Genomic DNA, 22450 nt, shown 5'->3' with positions numbered 1-22450 from the left:
GGGTGTGGGCAGCCGGGACTCTGGAGTGTCCAGCTCACCACCTTCCCCGCCAGCCCCCAGCATCTTCCTTATCTGAGGAGTATGGGAGGGGGTTATGGGACAAGGACCAGGGTCTGGTCCAAGGCCTGGGCCTCTGTCCACCCCCCGCCCCCCGAAGGGCCTGCGCCACCCTCAGAGCCTCCTCAGAGCCCTGTTGCTCTGGGTACATCTCAGCTCCCAGATGAGGACCCAAGGGGGAGTGGGATGCCCCTGCGGGCCGGCGAGTGGTGGCGCTGGCCCCGGCCCTCAGTACAGGTCTGCGAAGGGCTTGGAGTAGTTGAACACCAGGTAGTCCATGTAATAGAAGTCGTAGGTGCGCTGCCGCTGCAGGGCAGAGAGCTGGGCGAAGTACTGGCGCGTGATGCGGGCTGTCGTCCGCGCCTCCTCCGAGTGCCGGTCCTTGAACCGGGGGAAGGTTAGGTTCCGCGGCGCGTGGATGAGGCTCAGGAAGAAGTTGGCATCGTCCTCCATGCTCTCAAACTTGCCCACAAAGTCGTAATCGATGAGGCAGGGGCTGCAGAGCCGGCTGACATGGTCCCAGTGGATGTCCATGCCCACCGGCCGGTGCACGTCCAGCAGGTACTGCACGAACTCGGGGAACCGCACGCCCGAGCCCGTCCGCAGGGCCTCCCGAGAGGCGTTGGCCCGGTAGCGGGCCAGGATGGCCTTGCCGAAGACGGGGTGGTAGTAGCTGTTGGGGTGCTCGAACTTGTCGCGGAAGGCGGAGACCAGCCTCTCGAAGGGCTCGCGCACGAAGAGCATCTTGGTGTAGGTGCCGAGGCGGTGGAGGATGCCCTGGCGGTCGAAGGTGTCCAGCCGCTTGAGGGCGCTGCCGTAGTGCACGGCGTCGTGCGGGATGTCGGCGGTGGACGAGGCCAGCCCGGCCAGCACCATGAGCACGCGCTTCCAGTTGGAGCAGCCTGCCTTGGGCACCTCGCAGTACAGCACGCGGTGGCGGTCCTCCACGAAGATGCGGGACACGTGGCGGGGCGTGACCGCCCTGCGGCTGCTGCTCGCGCGGTACTTGGCGCACGCCTCCCGCATCACCCGCTTGCGCTCCCGCTGGGTCTCGCGCAGGCTGGCCCAGCGGCCGTCCAGGGCCCCGGGGGCCGGCCGGACCAACGTGCGGGCCGAGCTGTTGGCGGGGAGGGCCGCCGCAGCCGGCATTTTCTTGATGAGCAGCCTTCGGCGGCGCTGCCGAGGTCGCAGACGGGCCCCCACGTTTAGCTGAGCTTGAGGGTCCTGGGACATCCGCAGGCTCAGGCCCCGCGGGGCGCGGCTGGACAAGTCTCGGGTGACCCTCTCCGTGGCTGCCTTAAAAGGACCATCCTGGGAACTGCCTGGTGGGAGGTCCTGGGGCAAGAAGAGAGGTGGTTAGCAGCGTGGACAGATCGGCTGGGCACTAAGGCGCCCAAGGGACCAGTCACTCGCCAAGGCCGGGGTCCCTGCCTCCTCTGTGGACTGAGGTTTTTCTCAAATGAGGGCGAAGGGGACAGCCTGGCCCTGCAGGATGCGACCCCTTTGGTCTGAGCTCGCATACAGTCCCCAGAGCCCCGTCTCCCCTCAAGGGCCGTGGTATGTGTGTGTTGGGGTGGGGGTGGGGGTGGGGCAAGTGTTATTTTGGCCACGAGATGGCGCAGGTCTCCCAGGAACATCCTCCTGGCGAGGAGGCGAAGGGGAAGCTGGTGGCCTGAAGGAACCAGGCTCAGATTTAACGCTTCTATTAGCACAAGCGGGAGCCGCCATCCACGGGAAAGGGAAATTCATGGGTCCAAGGTCCCCGGCTTTGTTCCCAAGGCTCCTGGGAAAGGCAGGACACATTTTTCTTTCCAAGAATAGATTTAATGTGAGCTCTGAATTTCTTCCCTGGCCTCCCCAACCTTCCCCAAGCTGCCCATGCTGAGATTTATCAAACTCTCAGAACTCACGTTGTGCGGCTGCTGTGGCCTGATGCTGAACTTTATTCCTAAAAAGCAAACAGAGAGGATAGTATTGGCAGTGGAAGTACCACGTGGTCTCCTGTGGGCAGTGGAACCTGCCTGTAGGTTCCTGACTGTGGGTGCCTGGGCTGGTGGGCACTTGGTGTGAGCTCGGTGAAAAAACAGTTCAGGGGGCCAGGAGGAGAGGCAAGGCATGGTACAAGTGCCCCTCCACTTCCCTGACCCACGTGGAGAGCAGAGGGTGCAGCAAAGACTTGGTCCCACTGGCTCCCACCTGATGTTAACTTCTGAGCATCCTACATCCTAGTGTGACCTGGAGAGTCCAGAAGGTGCCTCGCCCACGTACCTGCTCAATGGAGCAGCTGGGAACCTCACAGGCTGCCCCCACCTCACACTGTCATTAAGACACATGGAAGGGCGCTTCAGGAAGATCTGTTCATCTTCTCTCTATGCCCTGGCTCCGTGAATATGGCACACTTGTGTCTGTACTTGGCACACAGGTCTGGGAGTGGACTCATTCCCCTTGGACTGGGGCCTCCCCACTGGCTCTGGAAAGTTCCTTCACCTCAGCATCTGCTTTGCAATTTGGGCCCCTAGCTGGTCCTGGAGCTCTAGGGTGAGCTGATCTCGTTCTGCCCACCCTGGTTTCCTCCAAAGGGCGGAGGAGAGCCCCAAATAGTGACTGATAGCCCAGCAAGCCCTTACTGGGGACTAGGAGGTGATGGAGAGAGATCAGGGCATCACTGGCCACACCTTGGATCATCCCCTCTGCCCCCACCAAGGAGGTGCTTTGTCTGCACTGGGGCTGGGGTCATTCAGGACGAGTAAGCTTTGGAGAGGCAAATCTTTGGCCAAGAAGAGAGGATTTGGCCTATTTGAAGGGAGGTCCTGCGAGGATGAGAGGATTTCCTTCAAGGAGGTGGCGCTATTTAGAAGTCTTGGCCTCCTTCCCTGTCCCTACCGGGCCATGGAGGCATTGGGCTCTTCCCACCCCTGTGCCATGTGAGTGGACATGGCTTCTCTGAGGGTTTCCCACAAGCCACAGTCACAATCAGAACCAACGATCCTTAAAACAAGCAGAGAGCTCCAGCTCCCAGCTGGCACAATGGGGCACTGCATAAACCACACCTGGTTGAGTTCTGGCTGTTGCTTGGGGGTGGGGGTGGGGTTGTTCTGGAGACCCTTCCCCTGCTGTGTCTGTGTACTCTGCAGAGGTCCAGTGTCTGGAGCCCAGCTGGCCAGGGGACACCCAGGCTCTCTGTCCCTGACCCAGGGACTCTGCTGATTCCTTGTGAGGTCCAGTTTTACAGGTGCAGCCCCTGCTATGACCCTGGCCTTATACTGCTCAGTCTGAGGATGTGCCCACAGTTCTTCATTCATCAGCAAATGAGAGTGGGGGGATGTGAGGACACCTCTGGGTTGGGAAACCTAAATTCCCTGAGTCTGCCAGGACCTTTCCCAAGACCCCAAAGAGGTGCAAGTGAAGGCACAGCTTGTCACAATGCATCTTTCTTCTGCTACAGTGTTCTTCTTTGACCTCTTTGTCCAGGGACTGGCCCTTCCCTGGGCAAAGGGCAGAGTGTCCACACCTTTCTGGGCATCCCCCAGCTTATGAGCATTATGTGTGCGTGTGTGCATGGGTCAGCTCTGGAACAGGCCTTCCTGACTCTTCCATGGAGAAGGGCAAGCTCCATGTAGAACTGACTGCACCCCTCAGGAGGGTGGGGTGTGAGCAGTGGGTGCTTGACCTTGAGGCAGAAGCCTCTAGAATTAAGCCCCTCACCAGGATCCCCCAGTCAGCCCACAGCCTCCTTCCCTTGGCTAGCCACCTCCCACCCCCGCTGCACTCTCTCGTCTCTTCATGCGGCCTGTCCCCAGCATGAGCTTCCTAAGCTCATTTCCAGCTGATACCTGCGGGTTTCCTTCTGCAGCCGATGATCACAGATCCCTCCACCAGAAGGGCTCCTCTGCACACTCAGTTTTCCTCCACACTGCCGGGTTTCCTTAATTATTTTCTTCTGGTGACAGCAGCTGGCTCTGTTAAATCACCTCTCCTCCTCAGAGTCTCAGATATGGGAATTTACTCTGCTTGTCAATCCTGTCAGCTTGTCAAGGTGCAATGGTGCCTATTTATATTCCTTTTCTGGAGCAAATGAGTCATGCCAGATTTGGCTGAGAGTGGGGCTGAGGAGCCACTTACAGAAGGCATCTTGCCAGCAGGCAAAGTGAGACAAGGATGCGCTTACAGAGGTCACAGCTTCTACAGCCGTGACCTCCCACTGGCACCATTCCCTCAGCCTGGAGGGTGGTGGACTGTGAGGCCTGACCCATTTTTATCTGTGCAGACTTCACAAGAGGGCCCTGAGCCTAAGGGCTTTCCAAGGCTGGTCAGGCCAGAGCTCTGAGCGCGGACTGGCGATAAAGTCCTTCTTGACAGAGCCCAGGGCTGCGTGAGTCTCCTGACCTCTTGGGCACTTTTCCCCAACAAAGCTAACCTGGCCGCAATTGCCCCCTTTGAAAAAAAGGATTACCTTGTGGAAAACCCAATAACAGATTTTATATGGAGCTTGAGTTTGCCACAAGCTGAATGGTCATGACCCTTAAACTTATGGCAGCTTGTTTGCAAAGACTGTGAGCCCATCCCATTTGGCCACTTTGGAATAAAGAAACTTAACAATGGAGTGTAACAGAAATGGCCCCATTGGCCAGAGGCTAAGTGTCCCTACTTTTTCCATCAAGGAAGTGGCTCTATATCCACTGCTCAGATAAAGGGTGAAACAAAGACCACCTGCAGCTCTAAGATGTGACAGCTAGGAGATGTCTTGGGCATCTGAGACTTGGGAGGCGGTGGGGAGGGGGGGCGGGGTGTCTGTGCATTCCCCAGAGGACTGAATTTCAGGACCCTGGACAGCTCTGGGGAGCCAGCCAGGGGAGTGCCTCTACTGCACAACCAGGAAAGTACTGCCACCAGGGGCCCTGGAACCCATGCCATGGGGAACCTGGAGGGGGCTCGGCCTCACTATAAGACCACCTGCCAAGCCCCCCAAAAGGTGTACAACATAGATAAAAGCCACAGCCCCGCCCTCTCTTCCATCCAATGTCACCATGCTGCCTCTCATCTCCTGTCCCCGACCTTCACTCTGTGACAGGAACCCCAGGGCCAGTCATGTATGCACTCTCCTTTCAGTGTCTGAGTCTCCTGTCCTCTCCCTTCAGCATAATATTAACAACCTTTAAGGGAGCCCTCTCCCCCCATACAGTAAGAAATGAACCACCACTTTCTCTCTCTGGACAGAGGACATTCGCAGAGTGGTTGAAACACATGCAGTATGATAAGAGTGAGCATCAGTGAGAATAAACAAGGCGTGAGTTATTGAGGCTGCCAACTGTGCTCCACACTGTGAGCTCTTCATTGGCTGAAGGTTTTCTTCTGAGCGTCTGGCTGAAAAAGCTCTCTGGTTACCTGCCAAGGCAAGGCAGAGGCTGATGTGAGAGTGTGTGAGGCCAGTTTCCTATAATTAGGCCAGGCAGCCTGGACCTGAGGCAGAGCTGGGGAGGGGAGGTTTCAAGCATGTGGGCTATTGGGGGGAGGGTCCCTTGCCCACCACTCCTCTCTGAATCACAAGAGGGAGACCTGCTGGGTTGCATTCAGAAGCCTCAATCCTGGATGCCCAGGACCCGCTGGGGGTAGGGGTTGGAAACCAGTCTTTCAGTCAGGTTATGTAGACAGGCAACACGGATGTGGGTCCAAAAAGGACCCAGGTACTTAGAAAGGGCTGCCTCATGAGCCCCTGACCCCTTAGCCCCAAGTGGGTCATTTGAGGAGAGTGATTGCTATTTTGGCTGCTCAAATTCTAGCCCTGGGCTCTGATGCGCAGTGGGGAGAGGGTCCTGCCACTCTAAACACTAGAACCTTGGGGAAAGCATGGCCATCCCAAAGGAGTCAGACCCACAAAGTGGGGCAGAGATGGGAGAGAACTGGAGAGGCCACAGGGTATGAGTGGAAATTCAAAGACCCTGACCTGTCGGGAGCTTCAGACTCATGGTCCTTGGATTCCCCAGAGGTTTCTGCACTGAGCTGGGGCTCCTTGGCTCCTTCTCCACAGCCTGGCTCTTCTAGTGGCTGAGCCTGTGTGGTGAGCATCCCCATGCCCACACCCACTTATGCTGGCCATCTGGCAGGGATCTTTAGGGGTTTCAGGCTGGAGGGAGCCAGAAGGGACATTGAAGGCAAATCCCCCACTGCAGCCTGGTTCCCTCATGTGCTAGAGTCAGCCTCCAGGCATCAGTCCCACCCCAGGTTCCCTGTCAGTTGCCTCTGGGGCATGAGTGTTTCCACATCCCAGTTAGAAAGAACGAGACACCTACCATGTGTGCAGGAGAAAGGCCTCCCTGCTCTGGGGCAGCTGCACAGCTGGCCAGTGTGCAGCACCTCACACAAGCAGTGATGAGCTACAGGGTGTGAAACTGGGATGCCGGCAGGAAAAAAAAAACGCAACCAGGGCACATGTATTGCCTTCCCACTGGGGTCAGAGAACAAACCCCAAGGGAGCTGCCAGGCTCTACTCCACAGGAAATCTGAAAGGTTTCTGAATCAGGGTCCTCCAGAGAAACAACCAATAGGATATATATATATATATATATACATAATTTGTATATCATATAGCAGGGGGATTATTTTAAGGAATTGGCTCTTGTAGTTGTGGGGGTTGGGTGAAATCTGCAGGGCAGGCCAACAGGCTAGAGATCCAGGGAAGAGCTGATGGTGCAGCTCAGGTCTGAGGCCGTCTGGTGCCTTCTTTCCTCCTATGGCCTTCAATTGATTAGATGAGGCCCAGCCACATATGGAGGGTAATCTGCTTTACTTGAAGTCTATTTTTTTTTAATTAATGAGAAGGATTGGGGGTGCTGTGCTAGGTCTCTATGGCTGCACTCAGGCTTTCTCTAGCTGTGGTGAGCCGGGGCTACTCTTTGTACAGGCTTCTCTTTGCAGTGGCTTCTCTTGTTACAGCATGGGTTGTAGGTGCACGGGCTTCAGTATTGGCAGCAAGCAGGCTCAGCAGTCACTGCACGCAGGCCCCAGAGCACACGGACTTCAGTAATTGCAGGGTGTGGGCTCAGGAGTTGCAGTGCAGGCACTTCGTCACTCCGTGGCACATGGGATCTTCCTAGACCAGGGATCAAATCTGTATCCCCTGCATTGGCAAGCAGACTGCTAACCACTGGAGCCCTAGGGAAGTCCACTCGAAGTCCATTGATCTAAAGGTAATCACATCTAATAACATCTAGACGTGCCTGACCAACTCTCGGGGCACCATAGCCTAGTTAAGTTGACATATAAACTTGACCCTCACAGAAGGCATATTAATTTCCTGCTGCTGCTGCTGCTGTTAAGTCGCTTCAGTCGTGTCCGACTGTGCGACCCCACAGACGGAAGCCCACCAGGCTCCCCCGTCCCTGGGATTCTCCAGGCAGGGCTGTTCTAACAGAGCATCACAAGGCTAGCTGGTTTAAAAGTAACAAAAAGGTATTCTCTCACAGTTCTGGGGGCCAGATGTCTGAAATGCCGGTGTCAGCAGGGCCCTGCTCCCTCTGAATGCCCAAGGGGAGCATCCTTCCTTGCCTTGTCTAGCTATCTGGCCGCCCCAGATGTTCCTTGGCTGTGGCAATTTACATCCAGTCTCTGCCTCCATCTTTTTAAGTCTTTATTGAATTTGTTACAATATTGCTTCTATGTTGTGGTCTTTTGGCCAGGAGGCATGTTGGATCTTATCTCCCCAGCCAGGGATTGAACTCACATCCTCTGCACTGGAAGGCAAAGTCTTGACCATGGTCCCCCCGTCTCCATCTTCACATGATTATTTTATGTACCTGTCTACTTGTCTCTTCTCCCTTGGCCATTCTGAATTTTTTGGTTGTTCAGTCATCGTGTCCGACTCTAAGAGCCCTCCCTGCCCCTCACCATCTCCCAGAGTTTGCCCAAGTTCATGTCCATTGAATCAGTGATGCCATCCAACCATCTCATCCTCCATCGTCCCCTTCTCCTCCTGCCTTCAATCTTTCCCAGCATCAGGGTCTTTTCCAACAAGTCAGATGTTCACATCAGGTGGCCAAAGTACTGGACATTCTGAATTAGGGCCCACCCTAATGACTTCACCTTGATGACATCAGCAAAGATCCTATATATATTATGGTCACCTTCACAGGTACTAGAGGTTGAGACTTCAACCTATTTGGCGGGAAGTGGGGCACAATTCAAACTCATAATGGGGGAGGGGGAAGTGAGTTCAGGGGGCTTTAAGAGCACTGGCTGGAACTGCCTAGAGGAGGTGAGGAAACACTTTCGCTGCAGGATTGGGTGGCCCCATCAGTGACAAAGGATTGTATTAGTTCTCTGTGTTCTTGGGACAAGGACTGTGTCAACGTCTGGCACCAGGCCTGGCACATAGCAGGAGCTCAATAAATGCTTGTGGAAAAGCTGATGTTGCCTGAACTGAGAGCTGGCCCTGGAGTGCGGGATGGGTGTTGGGCTTCTCCAGGGTTCTGGCTGGAGTCCACCAACCCCCAGCTGGGCTTCTCCAGCTCAGCCTGGCAGCCTGGGGAGGGTCTGTGCATCTGGTGGCAGCTGCCAGCCAAGTGGCTGGCTGTAGACATGTGCTGCCCTGGCCGAGGGTCTGTCCACCCACCCAGGCTATGCGGGGTTTGGGGGTCTGGGTACTCTCACCTGGCTCCCTCCCATTGCCACTTGGGGGGCCCCTGGCTGGGCCTGCCTCTGGGGCCCCATGGTGGCCATTCCTCCTCCGACTCTTCCTACCAGCTCAGGCTCTGCCCTTTGGAGGGGCAAGCCCTCCCCAACCCCCTCTGGCCTCTGCCTGCCTACTTGTGAGCTGCTCTGTTCCTCTGGGCCGGTTGTTAATATATGCAGATTTGATGCAAAACGGAAGTTTAAACACTCTCAGCAATTAGAGGGCAGCTTGGACTCAGGGCACAGAATTCAAATGGAAGAAGCCTCACCAAAGGGCCTTAAATTCTCACTTGTGTTCACTGGGACATTCAACCCATTAGATTCTCTGCTAGGGCCTCAGAGCACGGCCCTGCCACCTCTGCTGCCCCCATGGCCCAGGGCACAAAAATGGGGCTCCAGGAGAGAGGGGGCCCCAGAAAAAGGTGCCAGCTGCTGCTGGACCCCAAAGATGGATGGCTCTGGGGTCAGAACCTGGACCTTGGGGAAAGGCAGGGGTCAGGCCAAACGTGCTCCCAGGCAGGACGGTGGGTGGCCCTGCAGGGCCCTGTCCTCTGGCCTCAGCCTCTGGGTGAGGGAGCTTCTTCAAGTTGTTCTGAGACACCCAAACTCACAGTGGGATCCCACAGTGACCCCTGACCCTTGGCCCAGACTTGAGCAAGGGTTTCCTCTCCCTTAACTGAGAGACTGCATAGCTCTTAACCCCTTGTTAAAAGTCACAGCTTTTAACAAGGGGTCAGTATATTGGGCTTCCCTTGTGGCTCAGCTGGTAAAGAATCTGCCTGCAACGCGGGAGACCTGGGTTCGATCCCTGGGTTGAGAAGTTCCCCTGGAGAACTTCAGGGGATGTTCTGGCCTGAAGAATTCCATGGACTACAGTCCATGGGGTTGCAAGAGTTGGACATGATTGAGTGACTTTCACTTTCAGTATATTTAAAGGGCTTCCCAGGTGGCTCAGTGGTAAAGAAACCTCCTGCCAATGCAGGAGACATCGATTTGATCCCTGGGGGAGGAAATGGCAACCCACTCCAGTATTCTTGCCTGGAAAATCCCATGGACAGAGGAGCCTGGCAGGCTGCACTCCATAGGGTCACAGAGTCAGACATGACTGTCCATGCACACAAGAGGCAGTATATGTAAAAAGAGGAAAAAAAACGAGAACACTGCTTTGCGACCTTAACCTCCCTGAGCTTTAGCGTCCTCATCTGGAAAAGGGGATGAAAATACGGATCTTGTGGGTCTGCAAATGTGTAAATGAAGTGATGCACGGTGCTGGGCACAGAGAGAGCTCAGAGGATGGAGGCCCCCGGCTTGTGATGTCCCATCACCTGGGCACCTTTGCAGCGCCTGGGTTTCCCGAGCCCAGCTCCTGCACCAGCGCAGGGACTCTGGGACCTGCCTGCGGGGGAGGGAAGCGGAAATCTTCCCGTCCTGGGCAGATGGACACCTGACGGCTCTGACTGCTCCTTGTTTTGTTTAGTGATTCCATCCCCTCGCCTCTGTGATTAGGATCCAGGATTCAACTGAGTAGTTCCCTGTCAGCTCAGCCTTGGCTGTGAATTCCCTTGGAGCTGCCTGTCAGTCAACCAGCCAGGCAGTTAGCTGGTCTGCAAGGCCCCCCGCTGTGCTGCCGCCCACCACCCGGCTGGGGGAGGGGTGTCCCTGAGCATCCTCTGTGTGCCCGCCTGCTCTCGGGGGACGGGTCCTCAGCTCCCACTTTGAGGCTCTCCTCTGTCCAAGCCTGGGGTGACTCCATCGTGTCTGGGGGTGTGTGGCCCCCGTGCACATGCCACGCACACACAGCTGCTCCGTGGTGTGTGCACATCGCATGGAGCGGGATTTGGTGGGTCTTGTGCTGTGTTTCACCACGAGGGCACCTGTGTGCCTCCTGCTGTGTGCCTCCTGCTGTGTGCTGTGGCCTGCGCTGGGCGGGGAGGGTGTGTTCACACCCAGGCACAGTTTCTGAGAGCCTGTGGCACACGCTTTAGAGCAAGTCCTGCTTTTTTCTTCCTTTTACGTATTCAACACCCATGGGCCTGGAAGGATAAGCAGAGGCGAGTGAATGCTGCTGCAGATGAGAAAGAGCCCAGTTCATGACGCTCGCCAGCACAGCCACAGCGGCCCCTGGCGGCCCCGTCCCTGCCTCCCGTGCAGTATGAGGTCTGACAGAACAGTCACACAGGCGGCCGCCGTCCGTCCATTCGCCCACACCGAGCACTGCGTGTGCCAGGCAGTGTCTTAGGCGCCGGTGACAGCGTCCTGGCCGTGAACGAGACAGTCACGGCTCTGCCCCATGGAGTTTTCAGTCTAGTGAGGAGGTGAGGCACTGAACAGCTGCCCTCCATGTGTGATGGGGAAGTTTAGGATGTGGTAGGGGATGCCAGCAACCCCAGGGCATCAGGTGAGGTCTCCCTCAGGTAGTGACAATCAAGTGGCACCTGGGCTTCCTCAATGGTCCCGTGGATAAAGAATCTGCCTGCAGTACAGGAGACACAGGGGATGCGGGTTCAATTCCTGGGTCGGGAAGATCCCCTGAAGTAGGAAATGGCAACCCACTCCAGTATTCTTTCCTGGAGAACTCCACGGACAGAGGAGCCTGGTGGGCTACAGTCCTCGGGGTCGCAAAGAGTCGGATGTGACTGAGCAACTAAGTCCAAACGTGGGTAATGAGGGTATCGCTGGCAGACTTTGGTGGCCTTGCACTGTGACATCAGGGTTCATGGAAGGGTGTCAAGAAATGGCAGGGCCAAGGCTGCAGAGGCCTTATGGTTCTGGCAAAGGCAGAAGGTCCTTCACTTCTCTCCTAAGCCCTGAGGGGAGGCCTAGAAGGGGTTTAAGCTGAGTGTTATTGTGAATTTAAGGGTCATTCTGAGGTGAAGAGTTGAAAACAGAGCAGAAGGTCTGGTCAGCAAATGTTGCCATTGTTCAGGCGGAGATATCTGAGGCCTGGACCCAGGTGAGGATGGCAGAATGTGGCGGAAAAGGGATCTTACCCACTGGTGGTCGAGTGCATAAGATCTCACCCTCCAATGCAGGGGGTGCAGATTTGATTCCTGGTTGGGGAGCTAAGATCCCATATGCCTCACATCCAAACTCCCCCAAACCCCAAAACACATAAAACAGAAGCAGTACTGTAATATTCAATAAAGATGGTCCTTTAAAAAAAAATCTTAAAGAAAGTGGAGAACGATGTGAAGACTATTTCAGGAGGAATAGTCGGCAGTGGGTGTGCTGGTTAAGGTTTAATGACTGGCTCCGGGGGTGCTGGAGTGGGGGTGGGGAGGAGCCTAATTGGTAGCGTTTGCTGATTTCCGTGGTGTACCTACTCCATGGCAGATTCCAAGCTACAGGTGCGAATGTGGAACTGGGACCTCGTGGGCTGGTACCAGCCTGCTCCCTGCATCAGCAGGCCCCAGGGACTGACTGGGAGCAGAGCCAGGGATGCTGGCTTCTGACTTGAGCAGTGGGTGGATGCTGACGCCCGTTCCCACAAAGGGAGGCAGACCCTTGCCGAGTCTGAGACGCCGATGGGTCTCCCAATGGCAGGCATCCACAATCAGCATGATTGCCAGTGCACGGCCATCTGGGGTGCCCTGCTAGGGACCAGCGCATCCATCCCCGAGCCCCTGGGCAGCCCTTTGTAGGAACCTGACTCCCCCAAGGGGCCTGAGGCGCCTCCCTCACCGAGTGGCCGCTGCAGCAGGTGGGGGGGAGCACGTCAAGGAAGCATCAGCTAGATGGGTTTACAGCTGAAGGAGGGGGAAGAAGGGAGGCCAGGGTTAGCAGGTGCATAAGTGGGGGCACATCTGTGGCTCTCGGGGGATCACTGACGGTGTGGGACCAGCACTTTCCGAGGACAGAGAGCAGGGCTGAGGCAGCCAGTTACCTGAAGCCCCGGCAGTGAGCCTGGCCCGAGTCCTGCCTTTGTCCTGAGCCTGTGGGGAGCCACGGCTTCAGCTCTGAGTGGCCTTGGCCAGGTTAAATGGATGGATGTCATGTTCCTCCTGTTTGGCTGTCAGGGCCCCTGGTGACCACTCTCCAGCCAGCTCTGCAGGAAAGGGCCTAATTTGGCTTAAATATTGGTGAGTTTCCATCAGGGGTGACCAGAAAATAAAAATGAGGGAGTCATTCTGGAGCCTGAGGCTGCAGTAGGGCCACCAAAGGGGCTGCCTGTTTGCAGGAAGAATGCCAACCACACCAACTGGCCCAGGCCTGTGACAGACGCTTCTTCACTGGAGCCGAGTCAGGTCATCGGAGGCTGCCGACGGGGCAGCCTCATTACCATGGTGGCCTGACCGCAAGATAATGATCGGTCTGGTTCTGGCCGGCTTCTGGATGTGACGATCCAGGCGACGCGTCAATTACTGAGCTGGTCTGTGGCTGTCAGACCCGTCACAGCTGTTGCTTGCGATGCCCTGAAAAGCCACAAAGCAAATCCTTCTAGCTGATGCTTCCTTGAAGCGTCCCCCAGCCCCCAACTGCTGCAGGGGCTGCTCAGGGAGGGAGGTGCCCCAGGCCCCCTTGGGGAGTCGGGTTCCTACAACGGGCTGCCCAGGGGCTCAGAGATGGAAGCGCTGGTTCTTAGCAGGGTGCCGCAGATGGCCATGCATGGCCACTGATCATGCCCAGAGGGGCCCCTGGCCTTGATTCCAACACCACCCAGGCCCAACTTGTCTCCAGGGTCTCCTCCAGCCCAACTGAGACCCTCAAGGGGCAGCAGCATTTCAGAGATCATCCTCTGTGTCCCTGAGCAGAATGGAGTTCTGGTGACTCACAGATGGCAAAGGGCAGGCGGGGGACCCTGGCAGTCAACCCAAGTGTTCTCTGCCATCAGTCTGGAGAGATGCAGTTCACAGCTAACCCAAATCCCAGCTGGCTGTGGAGATTCCCCTTCCCTGACTACCTGGCTAAAGCCTACTTCCTCTTCCTTCTTCCTTCCGGCTGGCCAGCCCTTGGCTCCTCCCAGCTCAGCACCCAGAGGTCCAACAAGCAATGGACCACACTGGGCTGACAAGGGGCTGACCACAGCAGCCCCAGGCCATCCTGGGGAGCACAGACATCTGATCCTCCTAGCATTTGGGGGATGTCATGTTAACTCTGAGAGGCACTCTTTGCAGGGAATGTGATGTCTGTTTGCCTGGGTGCGGCGGGGGCTGCCGGATTCCTGGCAGGCACTGTCTGAGGTCCTTGAACATTCCCTTCAAGACTCAGTTCTCCTCTTAGCCTTGGCCTGTGAATGGGCAGCAAAGCCCTGGAAATTAGACCTGCCCACTTTGCAAAGAGAACACGGTCCCTGTGTAATAGCTGCTCGAAGGGTGGCGAGGGTCACTGTGAACAGAGAGCTGAAGAAGATGTTCTGAGCTGTTTTTCTGCTTCCTTTGAAGTCCAACCAGCAGCTGCTCTCAGGACGACGAGCACAGATCACAGGCACAGACTCGGCCCCTCCCGGCTGTGTGCATTTCTTTCTGAATTAAGACTCCTGTCTGGATTGCCGGGCACGTGTTTTGGGCATCACTTTGCAGTCGAGAATGTGCAATTCCACAAAACAAAAGCAGCCCAACTCAGGCCTCCACCCGTCCACATCTGTGTGCAGCAGAGATGAGGGCCCAAACGTGTTAGCGTGTTTGCAGCCATCCTCTCTAGAATGAATGATTTGCTGGCTGGGTGAGAACGGCTCAGCCCACTGAGGCTTTTTCTGCAGGATTAAACGTCATTCCTTCTAATGACTTGATTTATGTCTGGAGGTTTACAGCTCCAAACAAAATATTGTGATGATGGCAATAAATCACACCAGGGATGCTTACAACGGCGACGAGCATGTTTTCTGTTTGTTAGGGAGGTGATTACAGAATGAGGGGCTGCTGTGTAACAGCATATGTGGGGCAGGGAGTGCCCGGAACACACAGGGCATCAGGCAGAGGAACACCTGGATAGGCAGGTATCAGGCTTTGAATGCCCAAGGCTTGTGTGAGAATCTGTGGCTGGAGTTGGCAGAGATTTCGGAAGAGTTGGAAACTCACAGGGAGGTACCATCATGCTGGGTACTGGGGGAGGCTCATGGTTGGTGGACATCCTGAGAATATCATCTCCAGCTTTCAGCCACTGTCTGCCCTGCTGCACCCGGGCTGAGAACAAGCGCCAGCTGAGGTTGGGGCCCAGGAATCCACCCTCTCCGACTGAGAACAGGAGCCAGCTGAGGTTGGGGCCCAGGAATCCACCCTCTCCAATTGAGAACAGGATCCAGCTGAGGTCGGGGCCCAGGAATCCATGCACGCTTCTGGAGGCTACATTGCTCCTCTGTGCATCAAACAGCATCTGGACACACTTGGGCCGTTTTCCAGTCTGCAGCCCTGTCTTGGGTAAAGAGAGGACCTGGCTGGCCCAGGCTAGGGTCACTTTGCAGGGCAGGGCTCCTGGGTAGAATGAGGGCTGATTCCACTGCAGACAGGGGCCCCTGGCTGGCATCTCTCACTCACAATCTGCAGACAGGGGATCTCTACACACCCCCTCCCACCCCCGCCCAACACACACTCTGGAGACCTCACCCTGCAGAAGAGAGCTCAGAGAGACTGAAGTCAACCTCAAGGCTTAGATAGGACCCCAGCCTGGGCTCAGGAAGACTTCCATAGCCGTTTTCCCAGCTGAAGTCAGAGACGCCATCCCCCGTGCCCCCAGTGTCTGGGAATGGGGGCAGGGCAGAGGCTGGAGATGGCACGCAAGAGAGGGAACACTCGAGGAGCAGCCACGAAGCAACCTGGACCATTTCCACCGGACCAAATGAAGCTCCCTTCTGGCCAGAAATCTGTGAGAGTACAAGCCTTCACGTTGGTAAAACGGATCCTGTCCCTGGCATCAAACTGGGGGAAAGGCGATGGGAGGAGGCTGGACTGGGGTCAAGTTGTGGGGAGACGTCTGCTCATCCCTCAGGCTACCATTGTGGTTCAGTGGTAAAGAATCCACCTGCCAATGCAAGAGATGCAGGTTCAGGAAGATTCCCTGTAAAAGGAAACAGCAACCCACTAACAGTATTCTTGCTTGGGAAATCCCATGGACAGAGAAGCCTGCCGGGCTAGAGTCCATGGGGTTGCAAAAGAATCAGACACGACTTAGCAACTAAACAACAACATCTGCTCATTGCATGGGAACACAGCGGCTCTTCTGGTCCATGCACTCTCTTTCTAGGCAAAGGGATTGTTCTCAGAAGAACCCAATGGCCTACAGTGCCACATCAAAGACTGTGTGCCATTGGAGGTCATGACAAGAGGCAACTCAGGGACGCTGAGCACTGGGGGAAAGTGATATACGACCAGGTATTGTCTCCAGCCGCTGCTCATGGCACATTTAACTGGGAGGTGTGGGTGGGGAAATTGGGGCGGGGGAAGGCTCATGTGGTACACGCAGAATGTCTTCCACGTCAGATGTGATGCAGCACAGCTGATGGATGGGAGATGGCATGTGAGTGGCACAGCAGATAGTGGTGGGATGAGCAGAGCATGGCATGTGGGTGGTGGTGGTGGATGGTGGGGAGACGGTTGGTGGATGGGGGACATGGATGGAACGCAGATAGTGGGTGAATGGGTTGAGGTCCAGGAAAGGGATTTTTTTAAGACAGTTTTTTAACTGGAGTATAGTTGATCCCCTGGAGAAGGGAATGGCTACCCACTCCAGTATTCCTGCCTGGAGAATTCCATGGACAGAGGAGCGCTATGGGCTACAATCCATGGGTTGCAAAGAGCTGGACATGACTGAGCGACTAACATACACACAGATTTGATTTACAATGTTGTGTGAGTTTCAGGTGTACAGCAAAGTGAATCAGCTATATATATACATATACTTGAAGCTGAACCTCCAATACTTTGGCCACCTGATGCGAAGAGACAGTTTATTGGAAAAGACCCTGCTGCTAGGAAAGGCTGAAGCCAAAAGGGGAAGGGGCAGCAGAGAATGAGATGGTTGGATGGCCACACTGACTCAATGGACATGAGTTTGAGCAAGCTCTGGGAGACAGTGAAGGACAGGGTGTGCTGCAGTCCATGGGTCACAAAGACTCAGACACGATTTAGCATCTGAACAACAAACACATATATCCACTCTGTTTTAGATTCTTTTCCTAGATAGGTCATTACCGAGTGTTGAGTGGAGTTCCCTGTGCTGCATAGTAGGTCCTCATTAGTTACCTATTTGATGTCTAGTAGGCTGTGCATGTCACTCAGGGAAAGGACTTGAGATGGAGGTTGGGCAAGGACTGGACAGGTGGGTAGCTGGAGTGGGGTCAGAGGAAGGAACACAGACACAGGCAGGCTCCAGCCCAGCCCCACTGGCCAGCGATGCAGCCTGGGGCTACGCTCTCCCCGGGAGCAAGATGGACAGAAAGCCCAGCCCCTGACCATTTTTGGCTTCCCTGATGCTCAGGAGGTGGCCAGGGTACAGCAGCCGTGGGAACCCAGGACCCCCTCTGACCCCCTTGGGCCCTGAGTGTACATCCTGGCTGCTTCAACTTAGATGGCATGACCCTCTGCACCAAACGCTGGGAGCAATCTCCAGGATGTCGAGAGACAAAGCTTCTGTCCATCTTTGATGAAAACAAAGCCCCCCCCTCCAAAAAAAAGTGTTGTCTGTCTTATAAAGTCTGGCAAATTTTGATAATGAATGAAAACTTCAGAACATAGGAAACCAAAACCTTTCTAATCCCGGGCAGCTAAGGAGTAGTGGTAATGTATCTCAACTTCAGAAGCAAGAAATAACCTTTTATCACCTAATTTAACAATGTTACTGGGAAAATATGTTAAGAGAATGTGAAAATGCTATTTAAATGATAAAATATGCTGTCCTGGATGGCAAGGATTCTAATTGCCATGCTCAGAGTCCAAACACACTCCCATGCCAGCTCCGACAGACACTGCTAATGACACGCTGTCCGTAACGAGGCACGGCAGAGAGGGCCAGCATCTCTCCTGGGATCTGCCAAAACCCGACAGCTGTCTGGGCTCCGCGGCGCTCATCAAGAGCCCTGCCTTGTGAAGTACGAACTGGCTTGGTATTAATATTAATCGGCCAACACATTAATATTAATCAGTTAATATATACTTCCCATGACAACAAGAGATAAAGGAATCTTATTATGTAGGGGATCAGGGAACACGGAATTTGTAAGTGGATTTCTTTGGGATGCATGGCATGAAGGAGCCTAAGCCTCTTAGGCATGTCGTCTCCACAGAGAAAGGAACTGGGGCGCACATGTGGAAATATATGAGAGGAAGCACCCGGGGTGGGATGAATCCTCTCAGGGGCAGGGAGACGTCTCCCCTAGTTGGCGAGCTGGTTGGTGGGAAAGTGGCTGGGGGGAGGTGTGGGTGGCTCCCACATCCCTTCCTCTCCGAGAAACAACTGTTCTTGAGGGGAGCAGCCTGCATAACCCCCGAGGAGAGAACACAGTGACAGCCCTCGACCCCCAATCCTCCCGGTCCTGATGAAAGGGGACTGGTGTGCTTCTGGAATTACTCACCTGGGGCCTGGCATGAGTCTCAGGTTACCTGTGTTGCTGGCATCCAGGCTGCTGGCCCTGTTGGTGGCAGAGCCAGGGGCCAGGCCAGACCTGTCTGACTCCAGGCCTTTGTTCTAACCATGAGGCAACACTGCCTGCCAGTGTCTGGGGACAGTGGGTTGGCCAGGTAGGGGCTCACAGCAGGTCTCACAGAGTCATCACTACTGGCCTCAGGTGGATAGGATGAGTACTCGGGGGTACTGCCCACTCTGGGGTTCCTGGGAAGACCAGGCAGTTGGGTGGTGGCAGAGCCCTCTTCCACCAAGGATTGCCTTCCTGTACGCTTGCCTGTAGACAGCTTCCAGAGGCAAAGGCACATCTGAGCACAATTAACATTTTAAGCACTAATTATTTTCCTTGGGTGTCTAAGTCTGAGGATCCTTCAATCTCAGTTTAATTGGAGAAAAATGGTCATCAGTTATTGAACAGCGGGAAGGCGGCTCCACGCTTCCCCAATACGAGCCAAGCTGAGAATCATCCAAACATATGAGTCCCTGTGGGCGGGCCACAAGCAAGGGTGCGGTGGGCGGGCCTCAGGCGCCCTGCCCTGCCCTCCCAGACATCTGCCGGGAAGGCTCTGGGGCCATGGGGCCTTTTTGTCTTTTCCATTTTGCTCCACTTTCTGCAACAGCATCTGTTGCAAGAAAACCAACTGCAAGAGGAAATGGGATTCATTATTAAAAGGAGCACTTATAACGTCCCCTTCACTGCCCCTTGTACTTGATGATAATCTGAGCTCATAATGAAATCCTCAGGCCCTCCCTGGTGAGGCTGGGAGGGCTGCGGGGTCGGCAGAGGATGCCCTGGTCTGCAGTTGAGTGACACAGTGATGCTGGCCCGAACAGATACTGGCTATTCAGTCCAGTGCCCACAGCTGCCTTGCCCCTCCCCCTGGGGTGGGCACCCGCTGTCTAGGGTCTCATGGGAGAACCATGAAGTTTTCATGCCCAACTCGTGGAAAACCGACAGGAATGTTTTATTTTGCTTTGTCTATTTTTTCCCACTTTGATTCTCTCTGAGCAACCAATTAAAAGGCTCATTAGTTCAGGAGCCCTGACAGGGAGCTGAGAAGGTGGCCCCCAGGAGCCTGGCGGCTGGTGAATCAGGGAAGTGAAAGCACTCTTCTGGCAGAACCTCTGTAGACGGGATGGCCTGGCCCAAGGCTGGGGTTTGGGGGGGGGGGTGGTCCAGGACACAGCGGGGTGCTAATCTGTGGCTTCTCGGGGGACAGGCCCCCAGGTCCAAGTAGCCCTGGGGAGAAATGCACAAAAGACTCTAAGGAGGAAGGGTCTGACCCAGTGAGTGCCCTTGCTGGGGACCAGAGCCCCGGGTGAGGGCATCTAGTTGTGTGTGCAGCTGGGAAAGCTGAGTTCAGCTGTGTCCATCCGTGGTCATGTGACAGCCCCCTGTCCAAGGGCACATACTCCTACCCGCCCCCCGACTCCACTGGGTAACCTCCCCTAGTCACGCCCTGTGACCCCACTCACTAATGACCCCACGCTGACACCTTCCTGTTCAGAATACCCTTCTCCAGCCCCATGTCGCTCTCAGCTTCCATATCTCTGGCCTCTCCTCCTTGGGAAGGGATCAGAGCAGCCTGATGTACTGATGCAGGGTCTGAGTCTTTCCTGGCCTGTCCCCCCTAGCCTGCCTCTGGGTGCCATGGCCCCTCAATCACTTCAGCTGCCTGGGATCACCCTTGGCCCAGGCTCCAGCTTCACCAAGGCCCTCAGGCCTGCAGGACTCAGGCAGTACAGTCTGTGGACAGACGAAGGGCAGGAACCACTCGGAGATCCAAGTGCCTGATATGGCCCCTCCCCATCTGAGGTGGGGGCCTGCCACACGTGCCCTCCCTCTGCAGGGGGCCCCTGCCTCCCTTCCCTGGAGCTCTGATCCTAGAAGGGTGGGTCTCCGTCTCAGCAACTTTCCCACAGCACCCAGAGACCACCCTGGGGGCCACCCAGGGAAGACCTCACTCTGCTCCCACACTGACCCTGCTGTCCCTGGTCAGTGAGGGTATTTGTCGATTCCAGGTACCCTTATAGAAGCTCTGGACCCTTACACAAGCCCACAAGGTTGGTGCCATTTTGACCCAAATGGACTCACGAAGAGATGGAGGTGCACACACATGAAGCCACCCAAGGACGCACAGCTGATCAGTGGCTGAGCCAGGATTTGAACCAAGTGGTCCTTGGCCCCCAGGTCAGCTCTCCTCCCCACCACTGCTTTCTCACGGAGTCATTCCTGCCTGGAGTCAGGGTCCTGCTGAGTGCGAGACACAGGTTGTCTCGCTCCCTCTCCTCAGCACCTGGCCCCTCACCCGCACCCCACTGGGCCTCTCTCAGGGTCGACTCCGGGGCAGGGGAATTTTCCTTGCTAACCCCTCTCCAGCTTCAGCCCTGGCCTCATCCAAAACAGCATCTGGAACATCTCTGATGCCTTCAGGCATCTGTGTGCACCCACGGGGCGTGAGCTTCCCAGCCTGACATCTTTCTTTAGACTCCCCTTGGCTCTCTGCCTGCAGTCCTGGCTGCCCCCACCTGGGCTGTGGTCCCTCTTTTCCTGTGGCACCAGCTTCCAGATGAATGAAGGTGGCCTGGCCCTGGAGGTCTGAGCTGTGAGAGTCCCCACCAAGCCTGTGAGCAGCAGCAGTTCACTGGCCTGCAGACTCAGTTTCACCATCTCTATAGCAGGAAATCAGTGGCTTTGTGCCCACAGGAAATTGTGTCTCCCAGAGGACAGGGTGATGTGAACAAACTGGTGAGGGAGTGTGCAGACCGCCCCCCACCCACCCCTCAGCTGTGTTCTGATGGTAGGAGCCCCTGGGCACCCAGGTCTGGATCACAGCCTCCGTCTTTCCCTCCCCAGCGGGGAGCACCGCCCAGGCTGCAAGCAGAAGTGAAGCCCCGGGAAGGAAGCCTCTGGTGAAGAGAACCTGGGCTGCTGGAGGGGACAGTGCTGTAAGCTGCTCAGAGGTGCCGGCACCGGAATGGAGGGGGCACCGTGTGACTCTGGGAGCAAGCCCTCCTGCTGGAAGCTGTGGCTCCATTTTCTGCCTTGGCAGGTTCCAGACCTGCTCCAGTATTTCATCTCCTCTCATGGAGAATGGCTTGATAACGGTTACTGTGGGGAGGGTGGCAGGAGCTCATCTACGGGAGAGGAAAAGCAGAGTGCCCAAGCCTACGAAGTACCTGGGGCAAATTTAGATCCGGATGCTCAGTATCACAGGCTTCCCAGGTAAAGCTAGTGGTAAAGAACCCGTCTGCCAATATCGGAGACTTAAGAGACGCGGGTTCAATCCCTGGGTCGGGAAGACCCCCTGGAGGAGGGCATGGCAACCCACCCCAGTATTCTTGCCTGGAGACTCCCTTGGACAGAGGAGCCTGGTGGGCTACACTCTATAGTGTTGCAGAGTTGGACACGACTGAAGTGACTTAGCATGCACACTCAGTATCACACCGAGGGGTGGCCCGGCTCTCACAGCCCCCTCCAAGTCAAAAGAAGAACTGCTTTGGGTGAGGTGGGGGCAGATCCAGCCTCAGGCCTGTGGGCAGCCTTCCCCTTGATTCCCGATGAGAGGTGGGCGCTGCACAGGGCAGTTCTGTCCACAGTCCCTTACTCATCTCCTCCTGCTGCCCATTCTGAGAGAAACAGGAATCTCTATCCCCCAGACCACACTCAGAGCTTGTTAGGAGTATAAAGTTTGCAGCCACACCCAGGGAGTGGCTGCAGGGGGAGTCAAGACCAGCCTTCAAGCTGCTTCTACTGGTCTCTGCCCCACATGTGCAGGCCAAGACAAGTTCAAAGCTCAGAAGACATCTTTAGAATTGCTTTTGTCACCAAATATTTCATTTACTCAAAAGAAAATATGTAGCATCTAATGTACATGGTATAAAGAAAAAGAACACAAACATCCAGGCATTCACCACCCAGCTTAAGAAACACAGCTTTATTAAATAGTATCAATATCACCCAGATTCCCTTGGCCCCTCTCCAACATTCCCATCCTGGCCGGTCAGGATGCCCACTGCACTGAATTTTGTGTTTATCATTCCCTTGCCTTTTAAAGGTCATTTTTCTTTGGCACGTGCTTATACTCCTAAGCAACTTGTTTATTTTTGCAAGGTAGCTTGGAATTGGCCACGGTGGGAGCAGCTTCACCGCAGACATTGGACAATGTGA

At 55.5% G+C, this 22450-nt stretch overlaps 1 protein-coding gene across 1 annotated transcript in view; it reads right to left on the bottom strand.

Moving 5' to 3' along the window:
• Positions 1-285: 285 nt before the first annotated feature.
• Positions 286-22450, bottom strand: part of CHST8 (carbohydrate sulfotransferase 8) — a 72881-nt gene continuing 50716 nt past the window's right edge. The window contains exons 2-3 of the mRNA XM_068993338.1: positions 1968-2005; positions 286-1392 (exon numbers count right to left, since the gene is read on the bottom strand). Coding sequence (XP_068849439.1) covers positions 286-1392; positions 1968-2005 — 1145 coding nt within the window. The remainder of the gene's footprint in view (positions 1393-1967; positions 2006-22450) is intronic.

This window comes from Capricornis sumatraensis, chromosome 20, assembly GCF_032405125.1.
Source record: "Capricornis sumatraensis isolate serow.1 chromosome 20, serow.2, whole genome shotgun sequence".
NCBI classification, from domain to species: domain Eukaryota; kingdom Metazoa; phylum Chordata; class Mammalia; order Artiodactyla; family Bovidae; genus Capricornis; species Capricornis sumatraensis.
The sequence above is the reverse complement of the archived record's forward strand: the minus strand, read 5'-3'. Positions and strand labels throughout refer to the sequence as shown.